At 48.9% G+C, this 17852-nt stretch overlaps 1 protein-coding gene across 3 annotated transcripts in view; it reads right to left on the bottom strand.

Annotated features, from left to right (window-relative positions):
- The window catches only part of RBPMS (RNA binding protein, mRNA processing factor), a 133943-nt gene that overhangs the window by 46975 nt on the left and 69116 nt on the right, over positions 1-17852 (bottom strand). For all 3 annotated transcript variants that reach the window (XM_030565273.1, XM_030565274.1, XM_030565272.1), the window contains exon 5: positions 12881-13031. In XM_030565273.1, coding sequence (XP_030421133.1) covers positions 12881-13031 — 151 coding nt within the window. The remainder of the gene's footprint in view (positions 1-12880; positions 13032-17852) is intronic.

The following is a 17852-nucleotide window of genomic DNA, read 5'->3' as shown; positions in this document are numbered from 1 at the left end:
GGTGCAGAAATAGGGACGCATGTGCCATCCATTGCCACGCTGCAGTTTGGGAATCCCATTGTTGCAAAACCACCTACTGGGTCCTGCATACTGCCAAGAGTCACACTCCTGCACAGCAGAAGACAATTAACGGCCCTGAACACTTGCATGAGAATGACCCCTGCAGTGGAATTCTTCACTCCAAATTGATTCCCAAGTGACTGGTAGCAATCTGGCTTTGCAAGTTTCCATGGTGCAATCACCACTCTCTTCTCAACTGTCAGTGTGGATCTCATTCTGGGTCCCTGCACCGAAAGGCTTGGGGTGAGTTCGGCACACAGATCCAGCAATGTGGTCTTGCACATCCAAAAGTCCTGCTCATCATCCCAAACCTGCATGACAATGCAATCCCACCAGTTAGTGCTTGTTTCTCAGGCTCAGAACCCACACCCCTCATCTCCAGCTGCTCTGTGAACTCCACCAACAGCCTTGAATTGTTTTTCTCTCTATCTCCCACAGCAATGTAGCCTCCAAGGAATCATAATGGTCCCTCTTGCAGCTCTACAAATATTGCAGGATCACATGCTTGCAACACTCATAACAATAGTGCAGAGCGGGGCAGTCTCCATGCTTCTGTCGGAGATGGTGGGCAGCAAGGAGAGCCACGCAGGTTTGTGCAGATTTTGAAAAGAAGGCATGAAATATTATGGGATGCAGAGAAAATTATGGGATGGAGAACACTGCATTATGGGAAGTCATCCCTGGACAACTTGTTTTAGCCCCATCAGGCATTGTAAAAACTTCCCCAAACACCCTGCACTGGATAGTGGCAAGCTGCACAGTGGGATTCCTACCATGGTGCGGTGCACTGCACTCCAGGTGAGGATGCGCACGGCTGATACAGGAACAAAGGGCGCACATGCACAAGTGATGTAATAACTGCGGCGGCTCTAGTCCAACGTCGGTATTATTTTGCACTGTAGGCATGGCCGGAAGGTGAACACTGTTTTGCATAAGTAGTTAATACCATAGGTGCCGACTCCGTGGGTGCTCTGGGGCTGGAGCACCCACAGGGAAAAAATGGTGGGTGCTGAGCACCCACTGGCCGCCCCTATCAGCCCCCCACCCCAGTCTCCTAGTGCTTCCCACCTTCTGGCAGGCCCCCTCCCTCCCCGCGCCTCTTAGCTTTTTCGCGGCATTCGGGAGGCTCTGGGGGGAGGTGGGAGGAGAAATGACACAGAACTGTGTGGAAAGCGGCAGAGTGGGGTGGAGCAGGGGCAGGAAGAGGCAGGGAAGGGGTGGGGCCTTGGGGGGAAGGGGTGGATTGAGGGCAGGGCCTGGGGCAGAGCTGGGGGTCAAGTACCCCCTGGCACTTTGGAAAGTTGGTGCCTGTGGTTAACACACTTTTCAAGGGACCATTCAAGGTGAAGTGGCCCGCTACCAGCCCTCCAGTCCTAGGGAGGAAAGGAAGGTAGGAGGTGGAGGAAGCAGCTGGAGAGAAGGTTGTTAGTGGGTGATAGGTTGTTGTAATAAGCCATAAATTCAGTATCTCTAGTCAGTCCATGATTTTCAGTGTCTAGCAGAGTTATGACTAGGAGTGTGATTTGTTATCGATATTGTTATACCAGCGCAACCCCTTGTGCACTAGCCTGGTACATCTCATTCCCTTCCCAAACTGGAATAAGCTGTACTGGCGTAAGTGCCTTTCACCCAGGAGAAGTGCACCCATGCTAGGGAGTTCTGGTCACTTCAACTATACCCCTACCGTTAATGTGGCAAAACTTTCTAGGGTAGACAAGCTCTAAGAAACTTCGCCTCGACCTGAGTTCCAGACTAGCAGCCTGAGGCTAGGTAGCCTGAGACACTCCCTGCAGTTCAGCCAATTTCCTCCTCCTGCTCCTCTTCCTCACTCCAGGCTGGGGCTGGGGGAAACCAGACTTTCTCCTCAGTTGACAGTCTGTGTTTGAGTCAGGACCGAGAGGCCCAGCCCTCATGCACAGTGAGGAGAGCAAGGCTGGGACCGTGCCGGCCTGCAGCTTGAGAGACTTAGGTTCAGTTCTCTGCCCTGTCACAGATCTCTGTGCGACCCTAGGCAAATCCTTGTGTCTCTCTCTGTGCCTCAGTTCCATCTGTCCAGTGGGGATCACAGCACTGCCCTGCCTCACAGGAGGATACATACATTAAAGATTGTGAGGATCTCAGGCACTCTGGTGATGGAGCGGATAAATGCCATAGATAGGTAGCTCTGCTACAGACAGTGGCAGTGCCAGCCTCTTCTCGATGGGGGGGGCGAGGTGGCCATACAGAAATTTAGCCGGCAGAGCCCTCAAGGAGCAGTGACAGCAGGGGGCAAGGCCCAGGAGCCTAGGCCAGAGTGGATCAGTCCAGGCTGCTGTGGGGAGCCCCAGGCCAGGCTCTCTTACTGCTCCAATGCTGCTGGAGCTGGGCGCCTGGCCAGGAGCCGCCACTCTCTCTGCTCTGCCTTCAGAGCTGGGCACCGGAGAGCAGCAGCTGCTATGGGTTGGCTATGGGGGTGTGTGTGTGGCTAATGCAAGTCTTGGGGTGGCTATAGCCAGTGATGAGCTGCCAAAATCTTAACAACCGGTTCCCTATAAAAAGTTCTGATTTAAGGGGGGGAGGGAAGCAGGGAAGGGGTGGGAGGAGACATACTCGTGGGGCCGGGGGCCCTGCAGGGCCTGGAAAAAATTGCCCTCCCCACCCCCAGCGGCCCTGGAGCTTGCAGCCCCCCCACCCCCTTACCTTGGCTGCAGCTCAGAGCAGCAGGACGACTCAGGAGGTCAGCTGAGCTACCCAGCTGGTGCCGGTGGCTGGCCACGCTGCAGCTCGGGGGAAACAGGGAAGGGGCCGGGGGAACCTCAGCCTTCCCTGCTGGGAATCCTGGGAGCAACAGGATGGTCCGGCCCGCGGACCGGAGTTCTTTGCCCACCCCCTGTACCTTTAACAACCGATTCTCCACGGAAGTCTAATTTTAGCAGCCAGGTCTTGGGAACTGGTGGGAACTGGCTCCAGCTCACCACTGGCTATAGCCCCCACAAGCCCTCTTCCCCCACCCCCCCAAGCACCCAGTGCTGCCCCTGGTTGCAGATCTGTGAGTGCTGCAGCAGCCTGCAAAATAAGAGCCATTTGCCTTAACTATCCAGTAATGGGAACAACTGGCTGTAGATTTTATTAGCTTCCCTTGCTTCCCCCTTCCTGCCAGAATCCTTCAGCTGCTCCCCCAGCCTGGTGGGGGCTGCCTGCTGCCCATCCCGCCCCCCTTTGGCAATGGCCCTGAAAGTTTCACTGCACCTTTGTCCCTTGTCTTGTTCCAAACCATTTTCCCGCTCCCATCCTAAGCCAAAACAGCAGAAACAGTCAATAACCTCCCCCCCATGCAGAAACCGAGGAGGAGCAAAGCCTGCCTGGGAAGCCTTTGAGTGACACAGGAGATTAAGAGTTTACACTGTTGACTTTAAAGTAAGATAAACAGTGAAAACTTGGCAAGGTCTAACATAAACAACTCCCTCTCCCGCCACTCATTCCTAAGGCCAGAGCTCATTGCTAGGGGAAAGCACACGCCAAATAGGGCACCCTAACCTTTCCCAAAGGGGCTTCAGCTTGACTCAGAGCCGAGGGACTCCAGCTATCTGGTGGGAGGGAATGGAATACAGAACGGGCAGTCCACCCTGAAACTACTTGCAAAGCGTTGTCTCTCCTGGTGAATGACTCGGCCCACCATCAAAATCATAGTAGCGGGAGGGATAGCTCAGTGGTTTGAGCATGGGCCTGCTAAACCAGGGTTGTGAGCTCTAAGCCTTGAGGGGGCCATTTAGGAATCTGGGGCAAAAAAAAATAGTTGGGGACTGGTCCTGCTTTGAACAGGGGGTTAGACTAGATACCTCTTGAGGTCCCTTCCAACCCTGAGATTCTATGATAGTATGGGGAGAAAACAAAGGGTTGGATGTTTCCACCAGCATGAGGCCAAGGTGCCACCTAGGCCCTACTTATGTTCTCCCTGCAGGGCCTGTGCTGCCCTCTGCACAGAGGGAAGTTTGCTATAAATGAGCTACAAAGGACCTGATCTGTCCAGGTGAAAATGCCTTCCTGGTATCTGAGCTAGCAGTGACACTGTTCTCCACACTGATTCAGAGGGATCCAGTAGCAGGTCGTTTCCTACATGAGAGGCACTGGGCTGTGTCAAACATCACTACAGTTTGGACCCATTGATTTTGGGGATTTTTGACTGGAGCCAGGATATGGGCCCTACAAGATGCTCTGTTGTAATCTCTTGCTAGCTCACACGTGGCTGAGTTGATTATGATGCTGTGCATCACTCTTGGAATTTGTTTACACGGTTTGAGGAAATGAAAATGAGTGATCACAATTCTGCATATGCTCTTGATAAAATGTGGGTTAAAAACAAGCATAAAAATGTCGCTGAAGCTTTTGTGAAAAAGGGCAGATGGTTCTATTCTGAAACCTGCCATGCAGGTTTGGAACAGTGAAATTCTTTGCCGAACTCCATTTCCATTTACCAGCCAGCTCTCCGGACAGCACCACTCGCCGCTGCTGATGTTTGGTTACACTTGGATGCAATTCGTGTTCGAACCTGTGAATTTTACATGGCGAAATGGGCCCCTTTCACGGTTACGTTCTGTAGGGCAGAGGGCAGAAAAGGGGAAAGACTCTGCTCCAGCTAATTCCTGGATGCAGGAATCCCTGGGTGAGGTTCTCCAGTCTGTGCTATACGGGTGCTCACATTGATGGGCATAAAGGTCCCTCCTGGCCTTTACACCTACGGCTATTCCAGGATCCCTGCACACCGCATGCTGTTCACAATGTTGACTTTCATATTAACCTCAATATTTATCTAACTACCCCCCACAAACATTTGCTTTTAGAGCATCACAGATGAAACACCCCCTGCCTTCGTTCTTTAGATCTTGCTGAGTTGCACTCTTCAGGCCCAAACGAAAACCTGGGGTTCACATGCCATTCACTTTAGGGATAGAGAATGGGGGAGACGGGAACTGAATCCAACCGGTGGCTGGGCAGAGCCTCAGCCCTGGATTGAAAACCTCACCCCTCCTGAATGTTTGTTCTTTAGAAAAGGGTTGTCTGGGAGAGGAGAATGGGAAAATCTGAACGCTTCGGGCTCAGCGCACTGTATGCTCCAGGGATTTGTAATCCCTTTTGAAAATTGGGTTTTATTCATGGATCTAGCAGCATAACTCATTTTCCGTCCCCCTCCCGAAAGCAATTTGTAGCTATTTTTGTTGCACAAACAAAAGTCCAATCAGCTGACAGATCCTTTAAAAAAAACTAAAGTGTTACATAAAAATCATTCCTGGTCATCTTTTGTTTTTCATTCACTTTGTCTCTTCCTAATGTAGCCCCAACACTGGGAACTTCTTTGTTGTTTCAAGCAAATTCCATTTGTTTTCCACGTAAGATGCTCTTTAAAATATGGTCTCCTTGAGAGGAGGGGATGAAGCTTATACTTGGATTTCTTTTTACATAATTGAATATTCCTTTTAGTGAATTTTAATTCCTTTTAAAAAGATTTGCCTTCACTGCACTTGTAAAAAGTAACCAAAGTACTTCCAGACAGTAGGAATTTGCAGTCATAGTAGGTTTTAAAACATTGCTTGCTTGATTGTAAAAATACTGCAGAGCTGGCAGTTGTGTCTAGTAAACAAGTTGCTGTTTTTGCAGAAAAAGAAAGTTTGTGAAACTCCTTTTCCCACTCGGAGTACCAGCTGCATGGAACTCTGGGAAAATGCCCCCTCTCCCCCTCAGTCTCACGCACATGCTGTGAAGGTAAAATTCACCCCTGCACAGAAGGCAAGCACAAGGCCTTGGCGTGGGGGGGGGCACTGTTAGATCGTGTATTAATTGCTTTGCACTAATAATAGCACCTCTGTCCCCAAAGAGTGGCAGCTCTCAGCCCAGAGGCTATGTCACCTCTACGACTCTGTCCATGCAGTCTGAGGGACACACTTCTTAGTCTGACTGTGTCTGATCCTTGATCTTCCTTAACAGTTTTCGGCCTTCTCCTTTGTTTGTAACTGAGTTCAGCTGTCAGTGAAGAAGCCAGGAGACAGCACTCCTCATTCTCTAGTGTCAGAGATTTCTGCCTGAGTCTGCAGAGAGCCTGGAACAGTAGCTCTGAGCTGTGAACTGCCCCATTCAACTTGATGAGTGTTAATTCAGATGCCAATGAGGACACTGCAAATGCAAATAGTGGAAACAATTTCCCTGATCATTGCAGCATGTGAGAAACGAGACGGTCACGTTATGCAGCTGTGCACAATCTATTCGGACCGAGTGCTCATTCTGGGGCCAGAATTGGTTGTCCTGGGAGAAATTCTCATTTATTTGTTTCCTCAGTCAAAAAGAAGCCAGGTCCAAGAAGCCCAAGGGCCACCTGTGTCCCTACAGTGGAGTGGCCAGGCCCAAGGATGTCACAGGACATCTGAGCCCCAGGAGGGGTGGCCTGACCCTGGAGCACAGTGGATGCCAGAGAGCATACATGATCATAATCTGAACATCTGCACATTATACTGACAGCAGCATCTTATGTTGGCATCTAGAGAAGGTGGAACTTGGTTTGTGAGTGGACTTGGAAGAGTTCCACTTCCTGCTATGCCCAATTTGACCCCTGGATTTATCTAATATAAAGAAAGAGGCAAAAAATACAAATCCAACTGACTTCAGATATTGTTTGTGAAAAAAACCCAGAAGCCAAATCTTTCCACGGGGAAGGGGCAACGAGGGCATCAGCTGTGGGTGTTTGGTTTTTGCTTTGCACGTCACCATTAACCACTTGCAAAGTGCATGAAAAATAATGTCACGGTGTCTACAGTCAGTTTACAATATTTGTATTTTGCTGGGGGAGTACAGTATGTGTGAATAACAGCCAGTGCAGAATCATGGGATCATAGAACTGTAGGGCTAGATGGAACCGTGAGAGGTTATCTAGTCCAGCCCCCTGCACGGAGGCAGAACCAAGGAAGTCTCAATAATCCCTGACAGGTGTTTGTCCAACCTGTCCTTAAAAAGCTCCAATGAGGGGGATTCCACAACCTCCCTTGGAAGCCTGCTCCAGCATTTAACTAGCCTGACCGTCAGAAAGTTTTTCCTAATCTCTAACCTCAATCTCCCTTGCTGCAGATTAAGCTCATTACTCCTTCTCCTACCTTCAGTGGACATGGAGATCCCTCTTTATAACAGCCCTTACCATATTTTGAGACTGTTATCAGGTTCCCCTTCAGTCTCCTTTTCTCAAGAACGTGCCCACTTTTTTTAACCTTTCCTCACAAGTCAGGTTTACTAAACCTTTTATCATTTTTGTTGCTCTCCTCTGGACTTTCTCCAGTTTGTCCACATCTTTCCTTAGGTGTGGCACCCAGAACTGGACACAGCACTGCAGCTGAGGCCTCACCAGTGCCGAGTAGAGTGGGACAATTACCTCCTGTGCATTACATACAGCATGCCTGTTAATATGCTCCAGAATGATACTAGCCTTTTTCACAACTGCATCACACTGTTCTCTCATATGCAATCTATGATTCACTATAAACCCCAGATCCTTGTCAGCCGTACTACTGCCTTGCTAACGATTCCCCATTTTGTAGTTGTGCCTTCTTTCCTAAGTTTAATACTCTGCACTTGTCTTTATTGAATTTCATCTTGTTGAATTCAGACCAACTCCCCCGTCCTCCAAAGTGCTAGCAAGCCAGCTTGGTGTCATCTGCAAATTTTATAAGCAGACTCTCCACTCCATTACTCAAGTCATTAATGAAAATGTTGAACCAGACCCCAGCAAGACCCTACTAGATATGCACACTCCAATCTGAGAGCGAACCATTGATAACTACTCGTTGAGTGTGGTTTTTCGACCAGCTGTGCATCTGCCTTATAATAATTTCATCTGAACCACATTTCTCTATTACGAGAGTGTCATGTGGGACTATCTCAAAAGACTTACTAATATGAAGATACAGCACATCTACTGCTTCCACCCATCCATAAGCCAGTAAACCCCGTCAAAGAAGGAAATTAGGTTGGTCTGACATGATTTCCTCTTGACAAATCCATGCTGGCTATTTCTTATAACCCTATTATCCTGTAGGTGCTTGAAATGAATTGTTTAATAATTTGGTCCAGTATCTTTCCAGGTATCAAAGTTAGGCTGACTGGTTTATAAATCACTGGGTCCTCTTTGTCCCCCTTTTTAAAGACAGGTGCAGTAAAAGCTGTTTTATCCAACATGTTGAGGGAATGGGGGGTGCTGGTAAGTGAAAAATGCCAGTTAACTAAGAGAGAGGAGGGTGAGTTTGGATGCGGGAGAGGGTGTAGGACGCAGGCTCTGGGAGGGAGTTTGGGTGCAGGAGGGAGTGCGGGGCTGGGGGTTGGGGTGCAGGGCGCAGACTCTGGGGAGTTTGGGTGCAGGAGAGGGCTTGGGGCAGTTGATTCAGGTGTGGGAGGGGGGTGCTGGATCCAGGGGCGTTCACCTTGGGCAGCTCCCTGCAAGCAGTGACCTGTCCCGGCTGCTCCTAGGTGGAGGTGCGGCAGGCTGCTCTGTGCGCTGCCTCCACCCACAGATGCTGCCCCCCGCAGATCCCATTGGCTGCTCTTCCCTGCCAATGGGAGCTGTGGAGCTAGTGCTCAGGGAGGGGCAGGGGCAGTATGCAAAGCCACCTGCCACACCTTCACCTAGGAGCAGCTGGGACAGGTCACCACCTGCAGGGAGCCGCCCAAAGGGAACACCCCCCGGATCCAGCACCCTCACCCCCTCCCATGCCACAATCTGCTGCCCCGAGCCCCCTTCCACACCCAAACTCCCTCCCAAAGCCTGTGCCCCGGACCCCCTCCCATACCCCAAACCCCTGCCGGCCCTGCGCCAAGCAGACACTAAACCAGAATTTCAATGAAAATCAGAAATGCCAGTTTATAGAGCTTTCCGGTTGGTGAAGTGATCGATAAAACAGCTTTTACTGTACTGTGTTTGCCCTTCTCCTGTCCTCTGGAACCTTACCCGTCTTCCATGAGTTCTTGAAGATAATCACTAGTGGTTCTGAGGTTGCTTCAGTAAGTAACGCAGGGTGAATTTCATCCGGCTTTGCAGACTTGAATACATCTAACTTCTCCAAATATTCTTTAACCTGTTCTTTCTTTATTCCACCTTCTGTTCCTTCCCCCTTGTTGTTAATATGAAGTGTGTTAAGTATCTAGTCACAATTAACCTTCTTTTTAATGAAGACAAGCAAAACTGACACTAAATACGTCAGCATTTCTGGTGTTGTCTGTTATGAGCTCTCTTTCCCCACTAAGTAGGGGACCTAGACTTTCCTTTGTCTTTCTCTTGCTCCTAAGGTATTGGAGATAGTCTCATTGCCTTTTTTGTCCTTTGCTAGCTATCATTCATTTTGCACTTTAGTCTTTCTGATTTTGTCCCTACATACATGTGCTATTCTTTTGTACTCATCCTTGCAATTCGGCCGTGTTTCCACTTTTCGTAGGATTCCTTTTTGATTTTCACGCCATAAAAGAGCTCCTGATGGAGCCACATTGGCCTTTTACTATTCTTTGTAACTTTCCTTGGCATCAGAAGTGTTTGCTGTCGTGCCTTTAATGCTGTCTCTTTGAGAAACTGTGAACTCTCCTGAATTTCTTTTTCCCTTGGATTTTCTTCCCATGGGATCTCACCTACCAGTTCTTTGAATTTGTTAAAGTCTGCTTTTCTGAACTCCATTGTCCTCATTCTGCTGCTCTCATTTCTTCCTTTCCTTAGAATCATAAGATCTTTCATTTCATGATCACTTTCACTCAAATTGCCTTCTGCCTTCAGCTTTGTTACCAATTCCTCCGTTAGTCAGAATCCATTCTAAAATGGTCCCCCTGGTTACTTCCTCCATCTTCGTAAACAAGAAGCTGTCTCTAAGATGTTCCAAGAACTTACTGGACTTTTTGTGTTTTGCTGTACGCCTTTTCCAATAGACGTCTGGGAAGTTAAAGTCCCCCATCACTACCACGTCTGATGTTTTTGTTATTTCTGTTATTTGTTCTAGAAATGCCTCATCCACGTCCTCCGCCTGGGTGGTCTGTAGCGGATCCCCTACCATGATGAGGTAGGTATTTGTCTGTAGTGACTTGTATTGGCTGAGTTAGGATTTAATTTCACTATTAAGAATGAGATTTACTAATTAAAGAGAACTAACATTCACTGGCAACCTTGACAGAGACTATCCGAACAGGGTGTTTTTAGCTTTGCTGTTCTTTCACAGCTGTATTTGCAGAGGAGAAATGGTTTGTTGAGATGCATAACTTAATACAATGTGAACTCTAGCCTATTTGTAGAAATTCAGACAAACTATCTTTATGACGGTAACGTGTACAATTGTAAAAAGACATCCGTCATATAGAAACAATGCTATTTGCACTATAGTGTTAGTCTCAGTGCAGTGCAGTGCTTAAGAAATATGTTTATTGACATCTCTAGCTCCCTAATGGCACTATTCTTCCACTAACAGAATGGTGGGATAAGAATGTGCATGGCCCAACTAAACCCAAGTTATTTTTCATTCAGACTGTAACCGCAGGATAAACTGGTGTGTGGTCCAGGCCTCTATCACACAGGAGCCTCACTGCAGAGTGACTACAGGGTAGTTCACATGCCTGTTTCAGGGCTGAGAATTTGAGCAAGTTCTGGGAGCTGTTTTGAACTCCCTCCAGCCCTCCAAATTAAAAAAAAACACACAGCTTGGCCCCACTCTAACTGCAAGGCACCAGGGCAACATTGAGACAGGGCACCCAAGCACAAGGACCCCAGCTGAGATTATGGGCATGTTCATCTTCCTCAGTGTGACTCCCTGATGTGCCCCATCCAGGTGGGGTAGAGGGCACATGCTGTCACCACATCAGAGTGTGTGACACTCAATTTGCACAGGGCTAAGTGACTGCACAGGATGCCAGAGAAAGCCGATCTTACATGTGAAAAGCCAGAGAGAGTGAGGAAGGGATTGTCCCCATGAAGGGGTAGGGATGGAGTTACAAACCCCTCTGAAATGTCCACCATTGTCTACTAACTCCTCTGAAACATCCACCGTTGGCTACTCTTGGAGACGTGATACTGAACTGGATGGTCTGTTCCAGTGCCCTGCTACCAGAATCAGAGCAGACATGGTTTTCAACACACAGTCATAGATTCCAAGGCCAGAAGGAACCACTGTGATCATCTAGTTTGACCTCCTGTATAGCACAGACCAGAGAACTTCCCCAAAATAATTCCCAGCTCATATCTGTTAGAAAAACATCCCATCTTGATTTGAAAATTGTCAGTGACGGCAAATCCACCATGAACCTTGGTAAATCGTTCCAATGGTTAATTACTTTCACTGTTAAAAAATTATTGTATTTCCAGTCTGAATTTGTCTGGCTTCAACTTCAAGCCATTGGATCATGCTATGCCTTTCTCTGAACCTATTACTAAATACTTGTTCCCCATATAGTTACTTATAGACTATGATCAAGTCACCCCTTAACCTTCACTTTGTAAACAGATTGAGCTCCCTGAATCTATTGCTATAAGGCAGGTTTTCTAATCCTTTAATCATTTGCGTGGCCTTTCTTTCTTTTCTCCAATTTATCAACATCCTTCTTGAATTGTGGACACCAGAGCTGGACATGGTATGCAGCAACGGTCGCACCAGTGCCAAATACAGAGGTAAAATAACTCTCTACTGCTACTTGAGATTCCGCTGTTTCGGCATCTAAGGATTGCGCTAACCTTACTGACCACAGTGTCACATTGGAAGCTCATGGTTCAGCTGATTGTCCACCACGATCCCAAAATCTTTGCCAGAGTAACTGTCCCCAGATTATAGAGTCCCCAGTCCTGTAAGTACGGCCTGCTCTCTTTGTTCTTAGATGTACACATTGACATTGACATCATCCAGTGTTCTCTGTCATGTATAAACATTCAATCTCTGCTTCCAGAAGTGACTGTGCATCAGGGGTGTAGCTATGGGTGGCCCTGGGTGGACCACAGCTCACCCACTTAGCATCCAGGCCCACTTCCCAGCCCCGGCTCTGCTCCAGCCCCACCCAGATGTGGAGGATACCACATGCCAGGTGCACATAACCCCGGCCCAACCGGAGAGGGTTGGGACCACAGCAGAACAGCAGCGGAGCCCCTGACTAGCCTGCCACACATACATGCATGCAGCAGCAGGAGGAGGGCAGCTGGCCCACCCAGTGGCGGTGATCATTAAAAAATGTAGGCCTGCTGCCTCAGGGAGCCAGGCCCGGCATTGGTCAGTGCAATAGGGATGGGAACCGTGCACGGTGGAGAGCAGGCCCCGGGGGACTCCTTCCCAGAGCATCCATCGCCCCCCACAAGGCCGGCTGGATTGGAGGGGGTGGGTGGGAGGTGGGCCCTCTGATGCCTCCTGTCCCCCCTGTGTCCCACCCCATCATTGCCTGCCTGCCCAAAGCCAGGGTCCACCCAAATGTCCCATGCAAGTGATGCCACTGCTGTGCATGGAAGATCCAGAGAGTACCAGTATCAACTATACTGCCAGAAAACAACAGCACCAACAACAAAAGAGGCCACCCTGTTGTACCTGCTACCTAAGCAGCCTGCCAGAGGCAGAAGGTCACCTCCAGATCCTGATCTACAAACAAAGGACTTGGTCATAGACAAAACCACCTCATCTTCCAGCAAGCGCGAGGAAGGCACACGTCATTCACATCTAACATTGCTTTGCCAGAGACACCACACTAATGCAGTGGTTTCTCCTCTTTCAGATTGTCTAAGTCACAGAGCGCCACAGGATTCAGCTCCTTGGCCATCTCTACCTGCTGTTTAATTAAGAAGACCATAAAACCAAACACTTACATTGCTCCCTGGTAATGAACTGTGGTACCGTGCTGGGGAGAGGAGTGCTTGGGTTCGGGGTTCCCACTAGCTTGCTCTTGGCCATCTTGGTGTTTGCCTTGGCGAATTCTAGTCGTAGCGTTTGCGGAATTTCAGGGTCAAAGCGAATTCCCTTTGTCAAAGCAAGAAAACAGAGCGTGTCAATTATCTGTATAGCCAACATGGAAAACTACTGAATGAAATCAGCACTGTGGGCGAGTGCCCCGAACACCAGACCGCTGTGGCTCAGGTCACCAGCACCTCAAGCACATTGCTTGAAAGCCAAACAAAGCACACACAGCTCACACTGGGATTGGCATGGTTCTCCACAATTCTGACTCGGGGATCCCACAGTGAGATCCTCGCTGGCAGACCCCAGCACTTGCATAGGGCTCTGGGGGTCACTAGGGTCTTGGTGCATGGGTCGGATTGCAGGATAAGGGCCTCCACCACTTTGTACATAGAAAAACGCACCAAAATTCCAATTTTAAAGCTGAAACCGATGACTTGTTTTTAAAGCAAATTTTTATCTTTATTGAATCGACTGATAAAACATGGAACAATAAGGGCTTTGTTTTCCTTAATTTATTCACAAATAACAGAACTTGCCTTCATCTGGTTTATAGACCACTACGAAATTGGAACTGCAATCGCTGTGACCATAACGTAGTTCACAAGGCAGACATCTCACACGCACCAGCCTTTGAAGGCTGGCGCCCTCAGGCCATGGGATGTCCAACCTCAGACGGCATTATTCAGTTACATGGCAGTGTTAATGACACAAGGCAGCGAGTTGATCTCTGGACTCCAGTTATCACTAACTCCACTGTCAAGTGATAGTGGATCCTGCTGGAGGCTTTGGGAAGAAAGGGCAGGATGGCTATACATGAGCTAGAGGGCAGCAATCCTAAAATCAGGGGAAGGGAGAGCAGCTGAAAGGCTCAGAGTCGACAAGGAAGGAGGGATTTTTATTTTGAGAAGGCTGGGGCAGGGGGTGAGGAACCTTCTGGGAATAGTTTTAAGATTAAAAAGAGGGAGAAATGTTCATGTTTAACTCAGGCTGGGCTCCCAAGCTCCAGAATTAAACCCAATCAGGGTTCAAAAAGGCAAGGAGGAGGGGACAAATAAAGGATAAGAGAAACACCTGCCCTGGGTGACAGGCAGGCTCATTAATGCCCCGGCTTTGAACTGTCACACTTCTTAGAGTCAGGGCAGATGGGTCGGGGAGCTGGAAATGACTTTCCCCTGAAGGCAGTGAAGAGCACAGCCCCAAGCTGGAATTAGAACCATGCCGAACTAGCTAGGAACCAGCTCTGGACTTGAGGGCTCAGGGCACGTCTAGCTGGAATGTTCTTTCCCGACAGTGATGATGCACAGCTATAAAATGGCTCTGTTATATAGGACTCAACTGATGAGAATCTTCTCAGAACCTCCAGCTAAACAGAACTGAACATCTCATTAGAACAGGCTTGTGAGATCTCCAGAACTTCCTGCTTTTATGCATGGACCAAAAATACCCACCACGACAACCTTTACCACTCTGGAATTTTGGCACTTTCTCTTTTACGTCCACTTTTAGGAGATGAAGGAGGGGCTTGTGGTCAAGGCATGGGAGTGGGGCTCAGGAGATGTGTATTCCGTTCGCAGATCCCAGATCTGCCACAGACGCAGTGTGATCCCGGCCAGGTCACTTCCGGAGAGCTTTTCAGAAGGAACGTACAGAGTGGCCTTGTGATGAGACTTAGGCTCCCGAGTCACTCTTACGGGTCACTGAAGCGCTTTGGGACCTTTTGCCTATAGTGTCTCTACACCTCAATTCTCATCTGTAAAATGGGGAGACTGTGCCTCCCTTTCTCACCCCCTTTGTCTGACTTGCCTGCCTAGATGGTAAGTTTTTTGCTCAGGGACATGATACAGCCCCTTGCACAACGGGGCCCTACCCTTGGTAGAAAGCGCTAAGTATTACAACAAATAACGGAGGTGTAGAAGCATGTGGAACCAACTAACCACAATGGTAGTTTTGTTTAGCTCCCAGCTTGCGTGTGGGGGAGGGATGAGGGGTTCTAGCCCTGCCCAGGCTGTCATATCCATTGCTTGCAGTGACCAAAAGCCGTGACCTCTGACAGCTGTCTGATGTCCCATGTCAGGAGAGCCAGTCCTCTCAACACTGCTCAACAGACACGTGTCCACAGCCCAGGCCTCCCAGACAACAGGCACTGACTGGCTCATCGGCTCTCATGTCATCACTGCAGAGAAACCAAGGACTGAGCGAGCCAGGAGGTGGAACTGCCGTAAGGGGGAGAAAAGCTTCCATTGCTGGCCTGCTCTGGATAAGTAATGCCCTGTGGTCTCCAGAGCTATGGTTCTGGCATTGACTACAAGCAATTCTTCAGCAAGAGGACAGCATGCGTCCGGGTGCCATTGCAGTTGATCGTGTATTTATTCTTACTTTTACTGCTATTAGAGGGTAATGACAGCTATGTACAGCAGGAGAGAGGGCAGGCGAGACACGGTGACACAGGCACTGGGACGCTCATGACTTTCACAATGCTTGGTGCTTTTCGTACAGCCCCAGCTGCGGGGGTCAGGTCCTTAGCCGAGACTCTCCCTTTTCATGAAGAAAAGAGACTTTCTGGGGCAAGCTGGAGAGTGTGACACCGCTTCCCCCAGTGCTCCCACATGTGAAAGCAAATGAAGAAAACGTCGTCAGTATTTTGTAAAATCTCATGGTTTTTAATATCAGGATCTTTTGGCACCTTGCTCGTGAGTTTTGAACACCCGGGACTGGTAATGTTGCACACTAGGAGCTAGCTGATAAGGGCCAAATCTGGTTTCAAAACATGGTGGCAGATCCTCCACTGGGGTAAATGATCAGGACTCCATTGAAGAAGGATCTGCCTGGAGGGGTGTACGGTCTCCATTCCTGTGCGATCTCCAGTAGCAGGCCTCTGCTTATGTGGCATAGAAACAGGCCCTTGTTTTGATGACCCAACTCCACCCAGCAGGGTCAGGGGCACGGTCTCACCAGAGCGCTGTGACTTCTCCAATCCATAACTCGCAGGATCAGTGGGGACGTCTCAAAGCCCCTTCTCTTCTCAGACTGTCTGACAACCTGAGGAAGAAGGGGCTGTTCCACACAAACCCACACTTTGAAAATTGTCTTTCAAAGAAATCCTCTGCCCCCGCCCCCAAGGCCATGCAGAGTGAGAAACGTTAAATAAAATGCCGAGTTGCAGCCTCAAAGCAAAGCAAGTATCAGAGGGGTAGCCATGTTAGTCTGGATCTGTAAAAGCAGCAAAGAGTCCTGTGACACCGTATAGACTAACAGATGTATCGGAGCATGAGCTTTCGTGGGTCAATACCCACTTCATCGGATGCATGTCATGTCATTCACCCACGAAAGCTTATGCTCCAATACGTCTGTTAGTCTATAAAGTGGCACAGAACTCTTCTAAGCAAAGCAAGACTCTCTCTTGAAAGCAGAAAAGAATGAATGGGCAGGACGGAACAATCAGCTGGGTGAGTGGCTAATGCTGCCACAGCTGGATGGGAAGATGCTCCTAGGGTACAGAACCGTCCCGACGACTGCCCAGCTGGGCCATGGGCCCCAGGAAGGGCACGGGGAGAGCAAAAGGAGCGGTACCGATGCAGTGACGGCGCAGTGCAGATGACAGCCACTTCGCTTTAACAAAACTCACACGAGTAGCCGCTAGGATTTGGCAGTTCTAGGGCGATGCCGACACTAGGGGCCCTCCCCCAGAGAAGGTGCATGCACTGTGCATCACTGTTGTCTTCCAAAGCAACCCGATTCTTCCTACTGTGGAATTGCTGAATGTCTCCAAAGTGGAATGGCAGCCCCAGGCTCTTATTGCACCTCGACTGCTGGGGGTCAGTACATCCACTACATTAGGAGCGGGGGGAAGGACACATGTGGTAAAACTGGGGGCCCGCTAAGCTGTCAGAAGCTCGAGGCCCTACCCAAGTTGGCATAAATGAAACAATTTACATATATGAAAGAGTGGCTGCTGGGACGACTCCTGCTAAACTCCCTCTTGCTGCTACTGGCTGGGCTGCCCCGAACAAGACAGAGCACTGCATGCAGGGACTTGGGTTTCTGTGGACCACTTCTCTATTAAAGGGGAAGGTGGCTAGGGCTCACATTGCAGAATCTATGGGTCACATTGCCTGGAGGCTGCCGCTAGGTCACCTCCCGCTATTGTCAACCATCATTTTCATCTAAACGCTACATAGCAGGATATAATGGGCCTCACCTCCAAAAAGTCAGACATGAAATTGTGCATGCAAATCACCTTGTTGTATGTGTAAATAGCTCCGCAACTGGTTGGCCACATCCACAGACAAACAAACGTGTCATGATGGTGAACATCCACACAGATCACACGTAAAAGCTTTGTGTGCACAATGGTGCATCTAAATTACGGCAGAAGTCACTCCAGATCTTACTAAAGCTGGGACCAACGGTCACACTGAGAAAATGCCAAACTAAATTCCCCAGGACACTGAGCTGTTTAGCAAAAATAACACCAGAATTTTCATTCCAAATTAAAGTTCCAGCATCCTTTAAAGCCTGCAAAGTTTAAATGACCTAATTTGTTTGGCAGCAAATTCTGAGTCCATAGGCTTAGCACAAGTCACATTCCTCTAACATCTTTAGCATCAGCACCATATTTGGCAGTCAGTATCCTGCTCCACAGAGCCCTTCTCCTCAGGGATTAGCAGAGCCAAAAATATTTTAAATTTAAAGAGACGACAAGGAAAAACAGAGAAAGAAATTAGAGAACGGGCTGTTTGCTGTTATCCCTGCCTGATGAGATTACTCAGCGGGCTCAGTGATTTCACCCAGAATGGCATCGTCATGAGATTAATCTTGTACAGACAGTGGAGAGCTGGGCTTGTTGAAATCAACTTTTTTTTTTCCATGGGAAAAAGCAGG

The sequence above is a fragment of the Gopherus evgoodei genome, chromosome 5 (assembly GCF_007399415.2).
Source record: "Gopherus evgoodei ecotype Sinaloan lineage chromosome 5, rGopEvg1_v1.p, whole genome shotgun sequence".
NCBI lineage: Eukaryota > Metazoa > Chordata > Testudines > Testudinidae > Gopherus > Gopherus evgoodei.
Note: the sequence above shows the minus strand (reverse complement) of the source record. Positions and strands in the feature narration are given on the sequence as shown.